This window comes from Pterocles gutturalis, unplaced genomic scaffold, assembly GCF_000699245.1.
Source record: "Pterocles gutturalis isolate BGI_N339 unplaced genomic scaffold, ASM69924v1 scaffold48599, whole genome shotgun sequence".
NCBI lineage: Eukaryota > Metazoa > Chordata > Aves > Pterocliformes > Pteroclidae > Pterocles > Pterocles gutturalis.
Genome location: NW_010129936.1, coordinates 2,764 through 25,826, shown reverse-complemented (window position 1 = coordinate 25,826; position 23,063 = coordinate 2,764). Strand labels below are relative to the sequence as shown.

General features: G+C 42.1%; 2 protein-coding genes across 2 annotated transcripts; one reads left to right on the top strand and one right to left on the bottom strand.

Moving 5' to 3' along the window:
* Positions 1-105: 105 nt before the first annotated feature.
* ANKRD1 (ankyrin repeat domain 1 (cardiac muscle)) lies at positions 106-8,180 on the top strand. The gene is given in 10 exon segments (XM_010080039.1): positions 106-170; positions 1,787-1,966; positions 3,856-3,993; positions 4,083-4,190; positions 4,852-4,950; positions 6,215-6,313; positions 6,458-6,556; positions 6,719-6,747; positions 6,749-6,806; positions 8,070-8,180. Coding segments are annotated over 10 exon segments (948 nt in total). The 5' UTR covers positions 106-143.
* A 3,226-nt stretch (positions 8,181-11,406) lies between these two features.
* RPP30 (ribonuclease P/MRP 30kDa subunit) lies at positions 11,407-20,493 on the bottom strand (the record flags this gene model as incomplete). The annotated part of the gene is made up of 6 exons (XM_010080037.1): positions 11,407-11,828; positions 13,410-13,489; positions 14,616-14,653; positions 15,070-15,099; positions 18,215-18,331; positions 20,404-20,493. Coding segments are annotated over 6 exons (465 nt in total), but the record flags the coding sequence as incomplete, so codon positions are not given.
* Positions 20,494-23,063: the final 2,570 nt, after the last annotated feature.

The following is a 23,063-nucleotide window of genomic DNA, read 5'->3' as shown; positions in this document are numbered from 1 at the left end:
TCCCAGGTTGGAAGATTATCTCATTCAAGCACAGGTCTCCCAAAGATATATAAGCAGAGCTAGCGTGGTGGTCCCTGCAGAGCTGGCCTGAGCACTTGGGAGTTTCAGCCACACAGGAGTACGACCTTCAAACGCTGGCAAATATGATGATGATGAAAGTAGAAGAGCTGGTAGGTACAACCTTCTTTCATTTATTCATAATTATTTTTCTTGCTAGACTGTCATTATACCAGGCAGAGAGACAACTTTTGTGGATCATTGAGGTGATTTAGCAGATTACCAGCACTGCTGTGCTCTAGGTGCAAAACTTGTTTATACTATAGGTTATCCTATTATATTGTGACTTTAATTTTTCCTTGGGAAGGAGCTTCACCACTGATATAACTAAATAGCTGTTTGGATTTTGTGTCAGAGCAGAGTTCACCAGGAAGAAGAGACTGACCAAAATTCAGCTGTGTATTTCCTTTGATCTTGATTTTCTTTTTTATTTTTTTAGAAGGTATGATGTTCATGATCATGCTGAGTAATTCCAGTCCAGTAAGGGATCAGGAGGAGGTATCAATGAAGGGAAACCAAAGTATTTTCTAATACTAAACTAACAGTTTAGTAATAGTATTATTTTCTAATAATAAACGAACACTTCCTACACACACTGCTGTTCATGGCTTATCAAGCCTTTGAAAGATAATGTTTAAACCAGGCCACAAGTAATGGGACATTCCACTGCAGGGTTCAGACTAAGAATGTCTGATATGATCAATAAACTGGGAAAACAGGAACGATCCAGTAGAACACTGGAACATTATACAGAAGTTGCTTTTTTCCCCAGATGGTTATGTTAAGATGCAACTGCCATATAGCCTGACTAGTTAATGCTGTCTAAATTCTTTGGCAAGGCCCTGACAGTTTCTCTAGCGTTAAACTCTATAACAAACACAATTTTACAAAGTGATTGAATGGAAAGGCAGTCTAGGCCAGATGAATTTACTGAGCTACTCTCAAAATATGCCACAGCCTCTACTAAGTTTAATAAGTTATCTCTTTGTACATACTTAGTTGAACATTAGAAATGCTTCTGATAGCTACAGAAAGCTGTGCTGCTGCCCAGCATCACACAGCTTCTGCACAGAAACTACCTTCTGCTATTTTGCAAAGTGCTATAAATGGGGACTTTGGTGCTGATAGCAGTCATAGAACCAATGGGTAAAACTAGCCTGGAAATTACTCAGCAACCTGATTTAACTGCATTGGCTGTGTTTCAATAAAACTGTAAGGTCCCAAGGGAGAAAGCCTCTCTGCCTGCTCGACCTGCTCAGCTCCCCTGCCCAACGCTTGCAGGGTGCCGGTGGCTTGTCAGGGGGGCTCTTTCCACCGCAGCCTTTTGCAGCCTTCTGAAGACTGACATGTGCTGGCGGGTGAACCATCAAGAAACCCCCACACAAAAAAGATGGTCTTCCCAACTGACTGGCTCTTGCCAGTACAGCAGCACCTCGGCCCCAGCCAAACATGGAGTTAGACTCTGAGTTGGCCGCATGGATCTTGACCAGAGCCCTGAAGAAGCCTAGGGGGGGTTTGCTGTGTGGATGCGAGAGATCTGCCTGCAAGCGATATTGCTCTGGCCATTCGCATACACAGTTAATCAGGCACAGGCTGAATGAGGTCTGCACTCTGTCTGTCACATACTCCTCGAGCAGGACAGGAATGACATGTAATTAGCCCCTGGGTAATCCATGGCTACTGCAGTCATGAAACTGCTGCTTATATTATATCACGCTTGCTTTTTCAGGTGACTGGGAAGAAAGCAGACGATAAAGAGACTGGCAGCTTCCTCCCTGAGGACTTCAAAAATGGAGAGTATGAAGCTGCAGTAAGATTAGAGAAGCAGGAGGACCTAAAGACAGTCTCTGCACACTCACTGACCCGAGGTGATCTGGCTTATGAGAAGGAGAAAAAGACAGAAGCAGAGGTAGGCTCTTGGGTATTGTGCTTGGCTTTTTATCATCCTTTGGTGCACTTTCTGCTGCAGCCCTTGAAGTTTTGCCTCTTTCTAAATCAGAAATACATGCATGGTGAGCTAGATAAACCCTTGGGAGATCACTACCAAAGGAGGTTGGTCTAAAGTTCATGGAAGGGCATGGAGATCTGCTGACTACTGTAGCCTATGGATGCAGGCAGTAATGCTGTGAAGCAGAACCCAAAACTCCCCCTATAATGTCTGATCAAAACCCTGGGATCTCCCTCCTGCCCAGGGTCACTTGCTGCTAGCTGTCAGTAGGAGGGGAACAAACATAGCCAACGAGACACCTTCAGCTTGCACACCTATTGGTTGCCACCAAAAATAACTAGCCCAAGAAAAAATGTAAGAGAGTATTTCTGAAGCTAGAAGCCTTATGTACCGTGAAAGTGTTATTTTTATTAAAACACTGCATTATGGTTACTAGCACGTTTGGGAAAAACAATTACAAACAAAAGTGATACTGGTCTACAGAAAAGTACCATTTTGTATTCCTGGAGCATGACAATTCTCCCTAGACCCCTAAGAATGGATGCTTTTTTCCCCTCAAAATACAGTAGCTGTAACTTCTTAAATTCTATTGTGAATAAGCAAACAACTGGCCTAAAAATTTAAAATAAAAAAAAGTTTAACTAGCAGAGAGCATAAGACTTTGTTCTCAAAAAAGTAGAGCAGAAAAGTGAGGCTTAGAAATATCAAAATAAATACTACTGACTTGCACCTTCAACAGGGAGATCATTACTTGCTACAGAAGTTTTTTGAGTTCCTCTATCCAAAACAACTAAGAATTTTTTTATTTCCAGTTGATCCATAGCCCACTCAGCCAACATGATATTTTCCATTGACTCAATGATCTACAGATCAAGCTCTAAATGCAGAGGAGAATAAAAAGAAGAGGTGGAAATAATTTGAATAATAATTAAGTTGAAAAAAATGTGTACCATATATACTGTCTCACCAATGTATTTACCCTGAATGATACCATGGGACAGAATCCGTCATCTATGTTCACCCTGAGTTACCCCTTGTCTGTGAATTCCCCTTCTGAAGCCTAGGACACCTTGTGGTACCTGGGATCTTGACCCTCAGTTCAGGCAACACATTTGTCCTTGATGTCAGCAGTGCCCCATATTGACTTCATGCAAAGGTGCTTTTTACGAGCAGGCTTGAAGAAGTCTTAAGCATTTATTGAACATCCTGTCCAAGGATACTGGGGACATTATTTGTAGTTTATCAAAATGTAACACATACTGACTGAAATGCTAAAATCAGTATAGCCCTTGCTTTTCACTTAAGGATATGTTTTTCATCAAAGAGAATTAAGTTACAAAAAATCAAGGGCTGCATTATAAAAGTGGTTGAAGGCAAAATGCTTGGTGGAAGTCAGTTAAAACTGCAAGCTTAAAAATGCAACATAAGCTGCACATGAGGTTTCTTAAGTTGTTGGGCCAGAATGAAATGCAGTGGTGCTCTGACTCCTGGCCTAACACAGACCAAAAATTCATGCTATATATCCTACAATATATGGCTGAAGCAGCATATAGGAACAGGTCCAATGGTGTATGAAAAACTATATGTGATGTAGAATTTCTCACACACTTAGTAACCTATTCTAATGGTCAATTAGCCCACGCCGTAAAACAACCAACCAAACAAACAAACCAACCAACCAACCAAACAAACCAACCAACCAAACAAACAAAACAAACAAACAAACTTATTTCAAAGTTTATCCAGTCTTAACTGAATTCAGCTGAATAATAGCACACACTGTCCTGCCATTCTGAAGGGGAGAGGTGGTCACACTCATCTCAACTCCTGGCTTCCCTCATTTGTTTCAGCTGAAGAAGAAGAAATTAGAGGAGAGGTCAAAACTTGAAAACTTGGAGGATCTTGAAAAAATTATTCAGCTGAAGAAGAAGAAAAAATGCAAGAAGGTGAAAGCTCCTGTTGTAAAGGAACCTGAACCAGAAGTTATTGTAAGTTATTTCAACGTACCTTCTTCTTGGAAAGCATTGGCGGAGTTTTGCACTGCACACACTTATGCCCTGTTTATTTTTTCCATCAGACAGGACCAGTGGATATACCCACATTCTTCAGAGCTGCATTGGAGAATAAGCTGCCAGTAATCGAAAAATACCTGTCAGACAAAGGAGATCCAAATGTCTGTGATGAGGTACAATCTTTCTTACTGCAAAGCCTACTACAGATTTTACAGAGCAAAACCAATTTTTACCACTAGGTTTTGTAGGTTCCACACTTTTGAGGAGAAAAAAAGGGTGGGGGGAAAGTAAGTAAACTCTGGAGGTTTTGTATATCAAGTTTGCTAGTGATAAACGGGCCACTGGGACCCTTCAAAGTAATATTACCTCAAAAGAATCTTTATATTTAAAAGAAGGCTGTTGGTGCCTAGGAGACCCTGATTTTCTGTAGGCGGTGGTATTCCAATGCTACAGATGAACAGACAAGAAATTTGTCTATAGAATGAAAAAAAAAGAAATGATACTGCTTGTCCTCATACTCCATAATGCATAAGCTGCATTTGCAAAACGCAGTGTAGCATGTTGGATGGGGGAACTCAACAGGCATCATTTTAAATTTGAATGCCATACTGCAGATATTTCTCATACCCTTTAAATTGCTGGGTAGGCAGCTCTCAGCTATCATGATGCTATTAAAATTTAGCAGATTTCAGGACTCAAAAGTATTAGCTCTTAAAAATGAATCAGGATAAAGTATGTATTTGCCATCATCTTAGGGAGGTGGGGAGAAAAAGATTTAAAGGTACCTCTTTGTGCCATATTTAATATCTGACTTTGCACTGTTCTGATTGCCAGTACAAACGCACCGCATTGCACAGGGCATGCTCTGAAGGACATCTAGAGGTGGTGAAAAAGTTGGTGGAGGCTGGAGCCCGGCTTGAACAGAAAGACATGGTAGGCACATCAACTCACGCTTCCTTCCAAAAACTGCTCATTGTTTTGTAAGTGCCAAGAGAAGCACTTATAGAAGTGCTTCTTATAGAAGAGGACCATTAAAAGGCCTTGAATCATCCTGGAAGATTATCCTTAAAAAACCACTGTTGAGAAGAGGTTTCAGGAGGGGGTGTCTGCCTCCCTTGGCCAGAATGGTTGTTGAAGAGCACAGGAAGTGGAGGAACACATTGGCCAGTAGACTGCCACAGACAACAAAGCCTAATGTAGGGTGAGGGAGCCGAGGCCAGGCTACCACTGCAGCCTGCTAGCAGGTGGTGGAGATGCTGGTGTCCCACGTCTGTGTCCAGGGCTCAGCGCAACCTGTACATTCTCCACCAGGATTTCAAGGCTGCGCTCCGGAATCACAGAATCACAGAATGTCAGAGATTGGAAGGGACCTCCAAAGATCATCTAGTCCAATCCCCCTGCCAGAGCAGGAACACCTAGATCAGATCACACAGGAACGCATCGTGCGGAACGCTGGCCATGAGAGAAGCTGAGTATCACCGGCTTCTGCAGACATTTTTTTGCTTCTTCACTTGTGGCTCTTCATCCTTTTGCTAAGCAGCTGGAAGCAGACAGCCTTGGTCCCCCTCGCTTCACACAGTGGTGCTCGTGGATGGTGTAAGGAGCAGGATGAACAACAGGCACAGCGAGGCCTTCAAGGGACATTCCGCTCATCCCAGCAGCGCTGAGTGCAGAGAAACTGCATCTTGTAGAGGAAAAGGGTTCTCATTCACTTTGTGGGCCTGCATAAGTTTTGTGGGCTTTTTTAATTTGTTCTGTTTTGTTTTGTTTTGTTTTTAAAGAGAACCATTTTTTCCCTTGAGTTTAATTTTCTATGTCTTTTAGAACCCAAAAGGCATCAAATATAAAAATATTAACTGGTACACACCAGCCATGTACCTGGCTAAAGATAACTTCTAAGTTCACAGAACAGACAATGCACATCCTCTTCCACAGCAGCATAGCCAAGATCTTGGTCTTTAAGAGCAATATGCAGTGAGTGTGAAGAGTGAGAAACTCACAGTACTAAAGAAACAAGGGCAAAATAAGAAAAGCTGTTACTAGAAACAACTCAGTGATCATAGTGAAGGGCTTTAGGTTAAATTGCAAGAAAATTATTTTGTATTAATTTAGAAATTTGAACAAAATGGTTTCCTTTTTTTTTTTTTTTAATATAATGATTAATTTAATTACTTTCCATTTGTTTTTCCTGCTGCAGCTTGAATCTACAGCCCTGCACTGGGCGTGCCGGGGAGGGAACCTGGATGTTCTGAAATTCTTACTGGACAAAGGGATAAACAGAAATGCAAGAGACAAGGTACGTGCTTCTGGGACTTTGAAGGTTTTAAAATTGGAGATGAAAAGCTGACCCTTACTCGAAGTAGATAATTTTTGGCAGCCGTTCTTGAAGCTGTCTTTACCTGTTCCATGCCACTCACTGCTTCCTCCTCCCACCTCTCAGCTGCTCAGCACCCCTCTGCATGTGGCTGTGAGAACGGGACAGTATGACTGCGGGGAGCACCTCATTGCCTGTGAAGCAGACCTTAATGCCAGAGACAGAGTAAGTACCAACAACTTCTTACCTGTCAGCTATCGGGTAGCATCAAGCCGCTGTTTGCCTTGATAGTTCTTGTCTGTAAAAATCCCCAGCTATGCAGCCGGGGCTGGACCGCGGCACTGGGGTGGTGGGACTGACACTGTGGTCCATTTCTCCTGCCTCTAGGAAGGAGACACACCGATGCACGACGCCGTGTTTTTTTATGATCAGGCTTCTGATTCTGTATGGAGCAGATCTAACTATAAAGAACTGTGTAAGTAATAGCAAAAAATGCAGTGGCACCAAATGCTTCAGAGTAAGTTTCTCTTCAGAGCAGTTTCATAGGTTGCAAGGCTAGGACAGACTACTGTGAACGGATTTAATTAGATCAATTCAGAGTTAATTAAAGCAGAGCTGACACAGGGAAAGTATAACTTGGGGGAGGTCAGGGAGAAGAGGAAAAACCAGTGCCTCTTCTAAAAGCAGAACCCATCAGCTGCAACTTAAAACAACATCACATCTTTCTGTGATTTATTTTATTTACGCATATGATATATTAAAAAGATACACAGACAACACTTGATCTCTGTACAACTCCTGGATTTCAACCACCACTGAGACAACAAAGATATTAGCTGTTCAGAAAAATCTCCTTTCTTTTAAGACCACAGCCAATGGTGAGCCCAAGCCCTACATCTGGGTGACTGGCTGTTAACCATTGCACGACAAATCCCTGTGTCTCAGCAGAGCTTCAGTTTAAGAAGCCCCACACTGACTCTCTGCTCACAGCCACCGCAGCAGCAGCAGATGCCTTGCTGGAGCTCTGTGACCACTTGTTAAAACACAGCATATCACATCGCAGCATCCTTTCCCCCAAGCCCAAATGGAGCAGCAGTAGGATGGACAGTGAGCTTCACCAATGCCAGTCCGTGTTGTTGATTGGCAATCAATCAAAACTTAAGGGGGCAAGGAAGAAACCAGCTGCTGCAGCACCTTGCTCTCCCTACTCTCTGCCCACGCTCTCTGAAGCAGGGCCACTCCTGGCATTATCCCTCATCAGGGTATGAAAATAATGAAAGGTACAGCCCCCCAAGGCCAAAGACTTGCTCTCTCAGGCTTCGTCTGCACACAGAAGTTGCTCCCGTTTAATTTAGATGTGGTTCATAACCTAACTAAACCAGTACAAACTCTTATCTGAATTCTCCATTAAATAGAAGAGTGGCTTATTGAGGTTTCATCTAAATGTACTTCAGTTCAAACTAGATCAAAAGAAACACCTGCATGCTCTGCTAGTCACGGTATTTGCTAATGTGGTTTAGACCCACTCAAAGACATGGAGACCACGAGTCTGAGCAGGACTGGGACTAGATTTGCAGAGCAAAAAGGACTCAGATCTCGGGAGGGTGAGAGTCTGACCTTGTGTGTGCAGAAGGGTCTCACATCAGGCAGATGCACTGCAAAAATATTTAGGGAAGAACAAAGGAGTTGGTAATCACTGGCTGAAATTAAATCTTGCTTCCTCTGCTTTGTTAAACAGCAAGGGAAAACCCCTATGGATCTTGTTCTTCAGTGGCAGAATGGCACCAAAGAGATATTCAACAGCCTGAAAGACAATTCCTACAAGAGCATCCATCTAGGCAAGTCCTGAAGAGAGAGAAACCAGTTCGCTCTCATTTTGCTGCTTTTAAATGCTTCATATGAACCCGGAGGAAAATAGCCCTGAACATAGTATTTTTATTTAAAATATTTATGGTACTGGATTATTTGAGGTACAATCACTGAAAACTGCAAAACAAGAATGCAAAGAAATTATTTTAAAAGGCAGATTGAATGTCAAAATTCCACTGGTTTGAAATGGCTTTATTTATTACTATTTATTTATTTATTTTAAAAAGTAATTTTTAATTATTCTCAGTATTGTTGTAGCTTTTTAATAGACTTCTACATCCTAATGCAATCTTTGCCAGCAATATGAATCCTTCTGTCTTAGATGGCAGTATTTCCAACTACATTAGCAAGTTCCCTCAAGCCTTCCAATAGCTCTAAATAGCGAATACTTGCAACTGTTGCCTTGTCTCTGCCAAATTCTCACTATTAAAATAATATGTTAAATGAGTGGTGATATGTGGAAGAGCAATGGAAGGAGGTGGACTGAGGTGCCAAGTGGATTTAAAGAAGCAGTTGAGTAATGGGGTTTACACAGGGTTTAGCAATGATGGTCCATAAAGAGCTCAAGGACAGAGCTCCAACCATCATGTAACCGTTTGGACTGTGGGATGCAGATGCAATGTTATGAAGGTGAGAGGAGACAGTATCAGGAATGTGATTTTTTTTTTTTTTAAACTACACTACTGTGAAGTCTGATGATTGAAGAATGCAAAAACAGATTATGTATATTTGTAAATTTGCACTGCTTTTTCTGTACATTTTGTACTGATGTATTTTAGATTAAATAAACAGAGTGCTTCTTTTTATTTGCTGGATTGGATTACAGAGTTGTGAGCATGCACAGGTGATGCTGTTTCTTTAAAGAAAGTTCACATCTTGGACTCTGTAAAATCCTTAAAAACTCAAGAAAAAAAAAAGTCTCAGCTGCCTAAAGCAGCTAGCCCTTGAGCTACCTCCCCGACACTGTTAGATAAATGCCATTTCTTTATTATTTTGTTAAATGGAAACACATATACAAAAGCAGAAAGACAATACTTGGGTAGCTAGTAAAACAAAGTTACAGTTTTGAGTTTGATTTAAAATCTCAGTTTCTCAGCACGTCAGTACTTAACCCTGTGGAGCACATAAGACAGCTTCAGTTGTCCAAGCCAAGGAAGATGGTGAGTCCTGCTAGGAAAGGCAGGCGCCTCTTCCTTTGCTTTAGCAGAAGCAGAACAATCTTAACAGTGCTGCCAGCGAGGGCATCAATGTCCAATTTCACTGCGACATTACACACTGCACTCAGTCAAAATCCTAATGCCCCACGGCGTGGCCTCCCCGCAAAACATGCCACAGGCGCTCACACACCTTCATCCTGTGTCAGTTGGCTTCTAGCCAGTAGGCTTTATAGTCTGGCCAAAACAATGTCCCAGGCCATGAGCTAAGGTCAGGAATGGGCAGTGATGAATAGCTGTTACTGCAGTGCCAATCTTGAAGACTGAGTGAATTTACACAAACCTCACAGAGAAGCAAGCAGAAGAAATGCCTCTTCTGCCCGCAGCCATCTATCTTTGACTGAGGCCAACAGCTTTAGATAGACAAGACTTTTCCCACACAAGCTCCATAACTAGCTGAGTGTCACCTTGCCAGCCATAGGCTTTATTTGTGAACACTCTTCTCCATAAAAATTATGGCACGTCTCTGCTCACTGCCCTTCTCTGCAAGCCACTACTTCACTACTTATTTCTGCACAATTACCCAGACACTGGGAGCATGCCTTGCAGGAAATAGAAATTACATCAGTGCTGGCTAACTCAGTTTGTTTATCATTCTAACGGAGAAGCAGTTCAATTGTACAGGCACCAAAGTGTCCAGAACAACATGCTTCAGGAAACTGGTGGAGAAGAAACTTTTCAATCAGTTCCTGAAGCACTGTATCTACTTAAAGGGCAAAGATGCAGACTGTAAATTTTTTAAATCAAGTCAAACAAGTAGCAAAAAGCATCTCTATCATTCAAAAGCCTCCATATGCTTTCCATATTCTAGTTACCAAACAACTTCTCTCATGCTCAAGGTAGGCTATTCTCTGGCCAAGGTAAGATAATGTGTTAGTCAGAAAATTGCACCAAACTCATTACTGCTTCTTCTCTGGTTAGAGCATCATTTTGGAGGGAAGTCCATAAATGTAAAACTACTGTGTATATATGTATATATTACATCTCAATACCTATAATAAAACAGACCCAAATCACAAAGTCAACACGTCAAAAAATAACATAAAGGAAAAATACTTCATTATTTGTTGAATGAAGCAAAAGCTGTTGTGACTAACGCCAGCATTATGTTAGTCTACTGAGAACTTCATCCATTCTGCTCAGTCCAGTTGCTAAGAGCTCAGAGATGACCCACTGCAAGATTTCTGCAACACTTTACATGCTATAACTTCCACTTCTCAACTTGTTGTCAGACGCAAATAGAGAACTGGAATATTCACAGTAAAGCTGGCTCAAGAGTATCTCGAGTACCGTAGTTTACATAATTTTTATATTGGTTTAATCAAAAGAAAAACTTCAGTCAACATTTGGAAGAGCTCTGAAAATGCTCTGCTGATTATAAATCTGTTATGATTGCTTTTTTTGGCAGCCAGATTAGGTTTACTGAGGCATTAACAGGAAGGAAAATGGAAAGGCAGGAGGCAGCAAAATGAACACTCACAGACAACACTGCCAGACCAGGACATGAAGAAGGAAATGATGCAGTAAAAATGATGTGACGTGGAGACCACTCAGGCCAAGGTGAGACAGCTGTTATGCTGCGACTGCAACATACCATGCTGAGCACGCATGTAGTGTAGCCCTGGGCTCTTCCTCCCCACCTGCAGCAACCATCTCATGTTACTGTTTGGTTTTAAGAGCTGCAGGACATGGATGGTCTTTCGGATGTGTGTCTAGCAGGTCAGGTCAGTCAGTCCTACTGTAATGCAAACCCAAGATATCTTCTACCAAGTGACAGATGCTGAGATCTTCTTTATAGCCACTGATCACAAAACAGAATGGAAAGCAGATTGGTTTTTTTCTGCATCATTATTCTTCACAGGCCACTGAAGGTAAACTTCATCTATGGGCTTGCAGTTGTAAGGTTTAGTGGAGAGATGTGTTTAAAAGTTGAGAAACAAAAGAACTAGACTTTGAAAGCACACATTCTTAGAAACATTTTTAATAAAAAAGGAATGCACTAAAACAACTGAATATTTCCATATGTTAGAAATGTTGTGTTGAGTTTGCACTAAGTCCAGAAAACCTTAAGACAGGGTGGAGAGATGGTCTCCTGACCTTGACCAGAAGCCCAGCATGACCTTTCTATGTGGTGAACTACCATTCAGTTGTCTCATTCCCACAGCTTTCCTCACTTGAACACCAGAATAATTCTTCTCCAGGCTAAATAAAGTAGTAAGGGAGGAACTGGGCTGTCTGGAGGGTGGAAGACTCAACACTGGGTAAAGATGGGATGGAGGCTCCTGTTGGCAATTGGCTCAGTCCTCAAGCTTGAGTCTTTGCTTTTTTACAGGCTGGCAGTGTTGTTTCTTCCTCCTCAACCTTGCGAGGCTTCTTCACTGTGTATACTACCCCACAGGCACTCTTCCGAGTTTCTGGAATATACAAGCAGAAGCTGTAGTACTTCAAATAAATCGACACTAACACATTTAATGCATACTCATTGCAGGTGTCCATGCCCCAAAGCACAGCTCAACACGTTTAACAGCCAATCAGTCAGCACATACAGCAGGTAAATAACCTGCAGGAGCAAGAGCTGGGGCTATGCTGCCCTATGGAGTGGGGAAACTAAAGGGGGAAATCCGATGGTGGGTGTAGAATTGCAGCAAATGTAAGGGAAAACTGAGCTCTGCAGAGGCTGCGGTGCTGCAGACACACAAAACCATAGGAAACCAGGCTTAATCCGTTCAATAGTCACAGAAGGACACATTTTTGAAGCATTGTCTAAAAGCATTTCTACATTTCCGAGCAAAACATACTGTTCTTAAAAAATATATATATTCAAAAGTATTCATATACCCCAGGATTCTTAAACAGACTATGCTGGCATAGCTACACTGGCAGAGGCTCCCCTATACATACCAAGTAAGTGGCTTTATGGTATTCAAGAATATTTTATTTATAGAACCCTCAGTATTACCATAAAATAGTACTGTGTGATGTCATCAAACTCCTCATACGTTTGCCAAACAACCTAGTGAGTCCAATCCAATTTCAGAACTACTGGTGGGAGGCTTCTCTGAAAAATTTTACGTAGAAGAGACTCCCTATAAATACTGGTAATAAAGGGTCTCTGCAAGAACCTTGCGAAAATACATCTACTTATTCTGGGCTAGTATTCTTTGGGGAACAGTGAAATGAAATCTGCTATTTAATTTCACAGATAAGCTAGATGATGGTCTTGAGAAATTCCACATGCTGCACTGACACCAGGACACAAAATACAACTAGAAATCTTTTGATTTCCAGTGCAGTGGGCGACAAGCTAAATTTCCACTTTCTTAATATCAACAGGTGAATAGAAGAGAGCTACTGTGAGCTTTCTCTGCTGAGAGCGGAAGGAAGCAAGTTTTGTTTCACCAGAAAACTTCAAGCCATCGCACACTACATGAAACATTTTTTCCTAAGCAGCAAGCATTCAGGGTATTTGATTTTGCACCAAGTTTGAAACGGTCCACACTGAAGAGCGAGTCAGAAATATACCACATAACAAAGCATCAGAAAGGGACGTGGCAAAGGTTGCGCCTGCACTCATGCTGCAGGAAGGTAAACACAAAACACATGCATCCTGATTTTCTTGAAGGCAACAATGTAGTTTCTGCTAGAATCACCAAGATCAGCATTCAACCATTTCTGAAACAAGGGCTAGTTCCACTATGCAGCACAACAGGCAGATCTGTGTTTTGGCTAAACAGTTTATGGTTCTTTAACGTGGTTAAACGAGTACTCAAGTACAGACAGTGCCATCAATTCAGACACTGATTTGCTAACACGGCAACAAGGGAAAATAAAACACCCTTGCTTCACAAGCTCCTCTTCGTGCATTGGACAGGGGAGCTAAAACTCCAAGCTGACTTACTCTATAAAGTCTTTGGCCTTTCGGAAAATAGGCATTAACATGAACTTAGTTTAACATATGCAAGTGTTAGATGAGTTTGCATGCGCTTTTTACTTACCACCATGGAGCACAGTGGCTCTGCAGTTGGTAGTCACAGCTGCCTTGGCTTCACTTTCTGACAGGCCAAACAGCAAACCTCTGTCACCTTTGTTCAGGATCAAAATGCACAGAAAGGAACAAACAGAATAGGGATATCTCTCTACATGATAGGTTTGCTTACTCTGCAAATAACTGGGAATTAGCAAAGCTGCAACTCAAAGTGGCATTTTGCATAAGGTTACCCAGAGGCAGGGAACGGAGGCACCCAATCCTCCTGGCTGCAGTTCCTCAGCAGCCCTCTTGGAAAGCTCCTGGCAGCATTGCCTTTTTCCAGACAAGAAGCTCTACTTTTGAAAATAGAAGTCTGTCAGCACAGGAACATTTTTATATGCATAATAAACTAAAAAAATGACTCCACTGAAATTTTCAGTTTTGAGGAAAGGGCACTGATACAAAAGCATTACGCTGAAAAGTTCCCAGCCACCTTGAGCAGGGATGACACCAGATTAGTTATGTTAATTTGAGTTGAACCTGACTGCTCTTTTTAAGAAGGAAGGAAACATTGCGCATAAAATCCTTCCAGGCCACACACCCTCCCACACAGTTCTCATGACTCAGAGCACACTCCTCTCCCCTTCAAGGGACAGTCCAGATATGTGCTTGTGGGGCAGGGAGGGGGGAGCAGTAAAAATGCATCTGAATTCCTAAAAGAAAGGGAGAAAAGACACTCTCCTTGGTTTCTAGAACACAAACAGTTATCTAACAGCACATATGGAACTAAGGTCTGTAAAATTCAGAAAGAAGTAACCAGCACTCAGACAGGAACTTTTTCTTTCTTAATATAAATATGATTTCATAGCTTCTTCTACCAAAGATGCAGCACCTTGGAGATAACATGTAATAACTTCTGGTTTGGTTCACAGTGTCCGTAGTTTTTTTTACATTTTTTATCCATTTCTCCACTTACACCCACACAATATTAATGCATATCACAACAAAACATACCTGTAGCTGAACACAGACATTACTATTTACAGTAACTGCTCATCCCCCCCCATGACCATGATCTGTTATTCCTTCCACACCCAGAGTCCTGATTCATTGAATCAGTCACCAGCAAGCACCACTGTGTAAAGTTCAAGGAGTGTAAAGGACAGAAGTATTTCAAAACCACTTTGAACTTTCACATGTTAGTATGAACTGCTGTCTTTGGCTTAAAGGATACAGATTAGCCACATCGTAAGGACCTCGTAGTTCTAGAGGCTAAAACAAAACAAAGGTTGGATATGTGCACACGCTGTCTCGCAGGTTGACAGAAGGTGAGCAGGCTGGACAGGGCCACCAGTAAGGCAAGTTTAAATGTTAGATAATAGCAAGCTGCTAAAGATGCAGTAGGAAATCCAAGCAAATACCATTATTTTGGAAAAGAGAGTCCCCATCTGGGACAAAACTGACAGGAAAATACCACAGCAGCAAAAAACCCCGCCCAACCAAACAACAACAAAAAACCAAACCAGAACCCACAATACAATTAGTTGGTAAAACAGATTGATTAAAAAACCCCACAAGACGGCAATCATATTTAAAATTACAATTTTTATATATTTAATATAGAATTAAACCTGTCCTTCCAGCCACAGATAAATCCTCAAATTGTTCTGACTTCAACAAAAGCTTACCCTTTCAGCTGCACTAGATATAACAATGTTCTGGAAAACAAAAGAGAACAAACGTTCATCTGTCAGACAGCAACAAGAAATGAAAAAAAAAAAATCAGCAAGCAGTGAAGACTTTATGCACATTAGCTAAGTTCAGGCTCAGAGCCCAATTAACCATCAGAGTATCTGATGCCCTCAGACACAGTGAACTCTAGTAGTATGGTTCTTTAACTGGGGACATGAATAAACCTAGGTTATTTCTGTGTCCCCTACAGAGAGAGGGGCACAGGGACAAGCCTTCCCTTGCCGTTACAAACATCTCACAGACAGATATCAGCTGAATAAGCACCACACCTTTCAGAAGGAGACATCTCCCTACTCCTCTCCCAGGGGGTTTCTACAGAACAGGTACGTGACTGCTCGGGGGCTGGCAAATACCACAGCTCAGCTGCCAGCACTCTTCTGATGTTAAACCTCCAAGGATGCTCACCCAGGGGAGACTGTTTTGTACAGGTGGAAACTTTGCAGCAACAAAAAAATTCCTTGCAGCTTTTATTATACTGAATAAAAGGCTTTGGGAATTCCTGCTTGAGTGGGTGGGAATGAGAATTGTACTGAGGCAGCAAAAGACTTTCCCTCTCTGACGTCAGTACCACTAACACATCCCACCACCTCCGGTTACAAGGTGGGGCTTTTGATCCCTTCCCCACACTGCTTTGCTTGTCCTGCTACCTCCCCGGCACAAAGAGCAGGGCAGACACTGGGAGAAAATGCTCTGCGCACAGCTGGAACTCAACCCGTAAAAGAGCTATTTGCATTGAAATGACTGCACGTTCACACTGTGCCCAACGTTTCCTCGGGTGCTGAGGAAAGGATGGAACAGAAAACTCTGGTATAAGGAATGCCAGAAGCAGAAGCAATACATACATCAAAGTGACTTCACAGCACACATTATGATGGAGCCTAGGACATTTCTTTCTGTATAGTTCACCTTTAAAATGACTGCACTATGGATCCCACGGGTGCTTTTAAGCTTCAGTGCTGCTGACTGCAAGAGTTTGCTGTGAAAATTCAAGTCTCCTGCTCTGTGCTGTAGCAACCAATGCCTGTCTCCCAGGCTCAGAGAAACTCTCAGAGCAGCTGTGTGAGCCATCTTGAACCAGCACAAGATTGTGGTTCACTGCTGTGCACGGGAGATGCACTCCACCTGGTTCAAAGGCAACTGGCTTCCAGTTAGGGGATGGGTAAGATGGGAGAATGAGACAAGAGCAGACAAGAAAAGCACTGCTAGAGCGTGAAGGAGGGGCAGGCAAAGGCAAATCAAAGGGAAGGGCTAAAGTGAAGAACTCAAAGGCAACACATTATCTCCCCAGGTAAAGGAGACAGAAGATGTTCATACACTGCTCCAGGCACGTTACCCACAGTTACCAAAACACGGGAGATGAGGGACTGTGGCTATGCACACCTTCTGTCTGGCAAGGCAGGAGAGTCCCTCCCTCATTCCCTGCACATTTTAACATGTTTTAAGGACTCTGCTCAATGCCAGTGCTGAGGACATGAGTAAATTTCTGGAAGTTTCTCTGCCCTACTACCACAGAGGAGGAATAAAACAATCCAAAAGCAGCTACAAGTGCAGCAACTATAGGTTACAGAAAGTGAGAGCTGCGTGCCAGGTGACAAACGCAAACAGCCTATAGGCCAGCCATCCCACGCCTCGTTAAAAAAAAAGGCATTTACGTAACTGATGGAGACAAACTTCCAGTGAGGGCTAATAACCATCCCTGCTGACCCATGAGGTACTGAGCCTGAAGGCAAAAAATAAAGGCAAAAAATAAAGACAAGATAGCAGTCCTCTCCCAGCTTTTCAAGTGCCTAACAACTTGTCATGCCTAGCCCCTTCCAACCCCAGCTGATTTACCTTCCAGGCACAGATGATGCACTAGATTGACAGATGCAAAAAGAAAGGGCACTGCGCATAGACTGAGTGCTCAAACACCTCACTTGCTCTGTTTGTGATGCCAATTCAACTGGTGCTCTTCAAATCAACAACGACAAGAAGCACATCTTTAACCGCACAGAGGAAAGAGGAGCACTGGCAAAAAGAAATCCCAAAGGAGAGGGGTTTTGTGTGTATGTACCTCATCTCCAAGTCAGTATTTTGTGCAATTAACTGCCAGAGCAGGGCTTCTCAGGAAAGGCCATGCAAATACTCACTTTCTTCTGTACCACCAAAGGAATTAATCTGTTTGAACCACTCTGCTGTCCGATAAAATAGGCTGCCATGCTTGAGAGGAACTGAGGTAATGACAGATCTGCTTTTAATTGGCTTTCTGAGCTGTATATCCCACTTCAGACTACATCTGCAGGGTAACGCCAATTTTGACTTCTCTGGATTAAGTGCGGCAAAGGCTGTTTCCAACAAAGGTGGCGGGAGCTACAATCTCTTTTAACTTGGATATGTATTATGATATGCTTCCCTGTTAGAAAAAAAAAAAAATGGCCTGAGAGGACCCAGAATGACAGGCAGCTTAGCGTGGTAGCCTGGGAGGAGGAATGGTATGAAAGCAACAGATTACAGGCATCTCAGCTGCAAGTGCTACTTCTTCCTTGGATTTCAGTAGCAGGGAAGAAATGCAGTTGATCTGACTGCAGCAAATCCCTGGCCGATAGCCATCTATCTGTTGGGTCTGGTTTGTACACTGGGAATTTAGTAGTTGTTTAAAAAACCCGAGATTTCTACTTCTTATTATTATTTTTTTACCCCCCATATTCAAGATATACTATCAAAAAAGAGCTTTTGGTCAGTCAGAAATATGAAATGAGAGATTTTAAAGAGATGCATGCATTTCAGTTCTAGTGCAAACCTTAGATCTCTGGCACTTTTCCCCCCACCCCCCCCTTTTGTTTTGGGTATTGCATACCATAATAACAGACAGGTTGTTTTGAAAAAGGAATCTAAGAGTTTGACAGCTTAAGAAGAAAGCATTCAGTGGTGCACGGCTGGAAGTATCTGGAGCTAGAATAATTGTGTCCTTGTTTTAGTAAGCAAAGACAGTCACAGCTTCAGAAACCCCAGTATCAAACTCATTTAAAATGGCTCAGTCTGTATAACTCCAGAAGAATTTGAACTGAATTAATTAGCTTTTTTTTCACTTTGAGAGCTTACCTTTCCTTTGCAGATCTGCATTAGGCTGATCGCATTTGAAATTGTGTATCTTCTCATTGTGGAGTCTTTGATGGCAGGCGTGTAAAGAAGTTCAAAGTAAATGCCTCGATCTATTGCCTTCACATGAAAGAGAATGATCCAAAATCAAAAGGAGAGAAGCATAACAATCTAACAACTCCTGTCTATTATTGATGTAGCTTATTCTCAGTTTAATTGTGTTATATATGAAAAACTAAGGTGGAATTGTTCCAGCAAGAGCACAGCATACCATGAGAGGGGTGGGGGGCAAGGTTTCACTGCACACCAGGTATGTGTACTTGAATCTTGGGATGACAGATAAATGAGGTTTAACAGACAAATACCTGCCACTTATTAGTTGTAATTGGCTTTCCAGTATCACAGAGTTGATAAGACAGGTAACCACTGCCATTCAGAAACAAGTCTTGAAATTTTGAGGACTCTCCTCCTCTAGCCCCACAGGCTGCTGTAAAGAAGACCACCACTTCCCACAGAATCTATGTCTTGCAGACGAGGAACTTGTCCTTGCATAAAAGCAGCAATGAGGACCCTTCTCTCCTGTCTCACAGCATACTCTAGTATTTGTGACAATGTTAAATAGCAGTGAGTCACAGGAGAAGTTCCAAATAGTAATACTGATCATATTTTCAAGTGTTTTAAAATCCTTTGCTATCTGTCGAAGTACCTCACCAAAAGACTAGTATTCTCATTTTTGCAAACACACAATTTGCTACAGGACACACTGATTTAGCGATAAAGACACAATTCAAAGGTAGAAGTTCTTTGTTCCATGGTATATACTATATTTGCCTTAAATGTTACTCTATGCATGCATATTATTAAAAGTGCTGCAATGTTAACACTGTAAGCAAGCCCAGTAACTGAATACAGATGGAATTAATCCATCTCCCATCCATGCATGACCTCTGCATGCAAGCACAACAGAAGCTATGTACACATCAAATGTTTTACACAGAACTGGTCCAACATCTGCAAACAAGAAGAGAAGCCTGAATTTATCAAAACCAAAACAGGTGATGGCAATACACCAACTTCTAGTCAAGCAGATTTTTAACCTCATCCCCACCACTTAAGCTGCCTGCCAATCTGTCTGTCTGGCATCACAACAACCAAAACTGACTGCCCCAGGATGCAAAAAAACAGTCTGACAGACAGACTGCCTTGAAGCTGACAAGCAGCTTGTAAGAAAAATGCCTCCAAACACAGGGCTCCATGAGCCACCCAGCTCCTCACTTGGGTCTGCTGCTGCAGTTTTAGGCAGGTAGGGTACATTCAAACAACATTCCATACAAAAGTGTTACTCTAAGCAGAGTGGTGAAATTCCCAGTCTACAGTAAATTCCAAAGTATTACTTTTGTTCTGTTTCAGGATTAATTCTAGTTAATTTTTGATTTTTATTCTAGGTCAAACTTTCTGTAGTAGAGGAAGTAGAATTTCTAGCTGATTCCGAAATTCAGTTTTTAAGCATCAGACAAGAATACCCACGTGGAATGAACTTTGACATATACTCAAAGGAAAAAGCTAGTTCACCTAAGAGAACGTTCAGATTAAGCTTTCTGGCAGACCACCAACAGTAGGCAGAATTGTATTAATAAAATATTTGATCCATGCTGACAGTCATCTTGTGTCCCACAGCAGATATTTAACAACTCCACATTTGGTTTATTTGCCAAGACATTCCTTTGCCTAAGTATGGATTCAAGACTTCCAAGTAACTGCCATGACATTCTTCTCCCAAATTAACACTGTCATTCATATTCTCCTGTCTTTTAAATCACAGGGCTGTTTATCTATTCTGACACAGCTGTACCACTTCTGGTTTGGGAAGCAGCTTAGTCAGCAATCACACCACATCTCACAGCTTAGCACAGAAGTGGCCTTAAGGCTCTGTTTCCATTCCTTGGGAACACCACTTCTGCCTTCTTAAGTGGAAGACAGGAAGAAGAAAAACAAAGAACATACATCACTGTGTACTAAGTGCTGCAGTGGAGGCCTTGAAGTGAAGGACATCTGAAACACTATACATTATGCAAGAAAATAAAAGAACCACTTGGATGGGAACGGTGGGAGGTGAATGGTAGGGAATTCAACTCAGACTGACATTAAATAGAGAATTTAACAGCAAGAAAACAATTTACATGTAAATTTACCATATTCACAGGGGGCCTTCGGAAGTAGAATGGCAGCTTTTCTGTTACATTTATGCACACCAGATCCACATCTAGAGTTGTGCAAGCGATCTATAGCGAAGAAATAGGAACAGATCACTAGATATGCCAAAAAATCCATAACGAACTTTAGGTGTGCTAATATTCTCCTTCATTTGCTAATGCAACAGATACCCCTCCAGGGCGAGTTCAGTTTTAAAATGAAAAGGTACTATGCCCTGCAGGTATGCCAATAAAACAGCAGCGCTACAGGTACATAGCTTGAGCATTTTGGGCGTAAAACCCAAGCCTTCTCTCACTTACAGGACTACTTTTCCAAGAAAATAATGACCAACCCAAAGGCAAGACTTACTGTTTTGCTTTTATCTGACATACAACATGCAAAAGCAATGCTGCCTTTTCTCAAAAGAACTCACAGCTAATGAAGGACAACCTCTGCTTACAAAGGGAACAGCCCAGGACCTGCCCTTTATACCCCGTCACCCTCTAATGTCAGTGTAGCAACTGTTTTCAGGATGAATTATTTTTACCAAAAGCAACTGAGAAAAGACTGAAAGACAAGCAGAATGTTAGACAGTGACTGGTGGTCATGCAGGCCGATCCATAGGGACTCACTTTCCTGGCTGGGTGGAGAACATGCAGCCCTTCCTGAAAGCCCTATCTCTGGAGGAGTCTAAAGATGGCACAAAAGGTTATAGTTTAAAAAGCTTAGCTTTGAACTCACACCACAATTTACAGCCTGTATTACAGGAACGAACAAAGGGTGGAGAATCTCCACACTGACATACAGAGAAAATCAAGTGCACATAAAAGGGAGCCCTTGATTTACATATAATCTCATGCACACAAGTGATGTAGGAATTACATATGCCTAACCCGTAAAGATGATTAGCGGGGCCAGATTAATGTCTGTAACCAGCATTGTAACAAAGAAGATAAAATAGGCTGAAGAAGTTGAAAAGGAATTTTCTATGAGTAGGGGAACTCTCTGCATTCATAAACCTGCCAGCAACTGCTCCAAATACACCTGGGCCAGGTGCCAACCATTCATGCCCTCTCACACCGGCACAAAAGTGCTGGAGGTTGCAGGGAGTCCCAGGGCTGGGCTGCTCTAACACAGGGCAGGCTATTGCTTTGCAAACTAGTCTTCTACCAGTTTGTTCACATGAAATCTGGATGGAGATGAGAGCAGAGGCCCAGCTTTAGGAATGTTTCTTAGCTGTTGATAGCACTCCCTTCTAGACAGGAGAGCCACAGCACACATGTAGTCAATTCAAAGATCCAGCAAACCACAAGGTTTTTGATGTTAAAATGTCTCTACCAGACCATTCAGACTAAACCTTATCTTCATGCCCTACCTTTACCAATGTTAGGCAGGACACAGTTGGAATCTATGCACTGAATTAGACCTGCATGCGTAAGTTTAGCCCTACTACAGCCAGTTTTACTCCTTTTCTTATGTGGAGTACAAACTAGGTGATTTATGGGAACATGCAGAGAGCAAATAGCTCTGAATCATGTCCTAGAAAATATGTCAGTGAGACCAACGGAAATTCAGGAAGAGGGAAAGCTGAAAGTGAAGGAAAGCACAAATACACATCGGAAATATGCAAGTTGCCCTATGTGATGAGAAAACAAGCCTTCCTAATCAGCTCCAGAAACATGACAAAACTTTTCCATTTTGCAAATTAAGCACAGTGGGAAAGGAAGTGACCCAAATGTGAGGATTCAAGTGACAAGAACGTTTCAGAAAATCAACAAGGAAAAACAAAATTTAGGGTCACACTTCCCCATAAGGAGGAATTCCTGCACTGTGTAGAAAATTAGAGGGGAGTTCTCCAAACACTGCCATGTTCAGCCTAGCTTTGGCTCCTGGACAAGTCACACACGCAGGCCAGTTAAGGTCACCCTGCCTGCCGAAAGGATCTGAAGCGCAAAAGCTTCGTATAGAAAATTATATGCAGCAGTTGCACAGCCCAGAGCCTGCCTGGCTGCCTGGCAGGCAAGAGCCCCATCTGCTGGGAAATTCCAGACAGACAGAAGTAAATGAATTCACCATCACCTGGATGGCCCAAAGAAAGCTTTGTCAAACGTTTTAGGAATAAACACTAAAATCTGACTTTGCATTACATCCTCAGACTTCTATAAGCAAGTTTTTTTAGATACTGGTGACCTGTTAATTGCTTACAACAGCAGACAGAACTAACTAATACAACTATAAACAATCAGAAATGTTAAAAAGCAAAATCTTTGAAAAGCAACAGGCACAAGCCTTATTACTGGCATGGAGTGGTCATTCCTGTTGCAGCCCAAAACAATCCTCTTGGGACACTTAAAGAAGCAGCATGTTCTACAATTATCTTGGCAAACACAGCTTCCTCATATCCCTGAGGATACAAATTATTTGGAGAATTTGAGCACATCTTTCAGTACATACCACTGCCACACTCAGTCACAGAAAAGCTTCCTCGGGTCATGACAAGAGGGCACAGAATAGTTTCGGGCCATGCTAAAATTAGAGCACATTTCCAACTGTCATCTATTTCTGTTACAAAAACATGAAAAATCCTGTTCTTTGTAGAATAATCCATGTGCCAAATTGTTGGTGAGAAAAATTATGCTCTCAAGGTAATGCTGAGTTA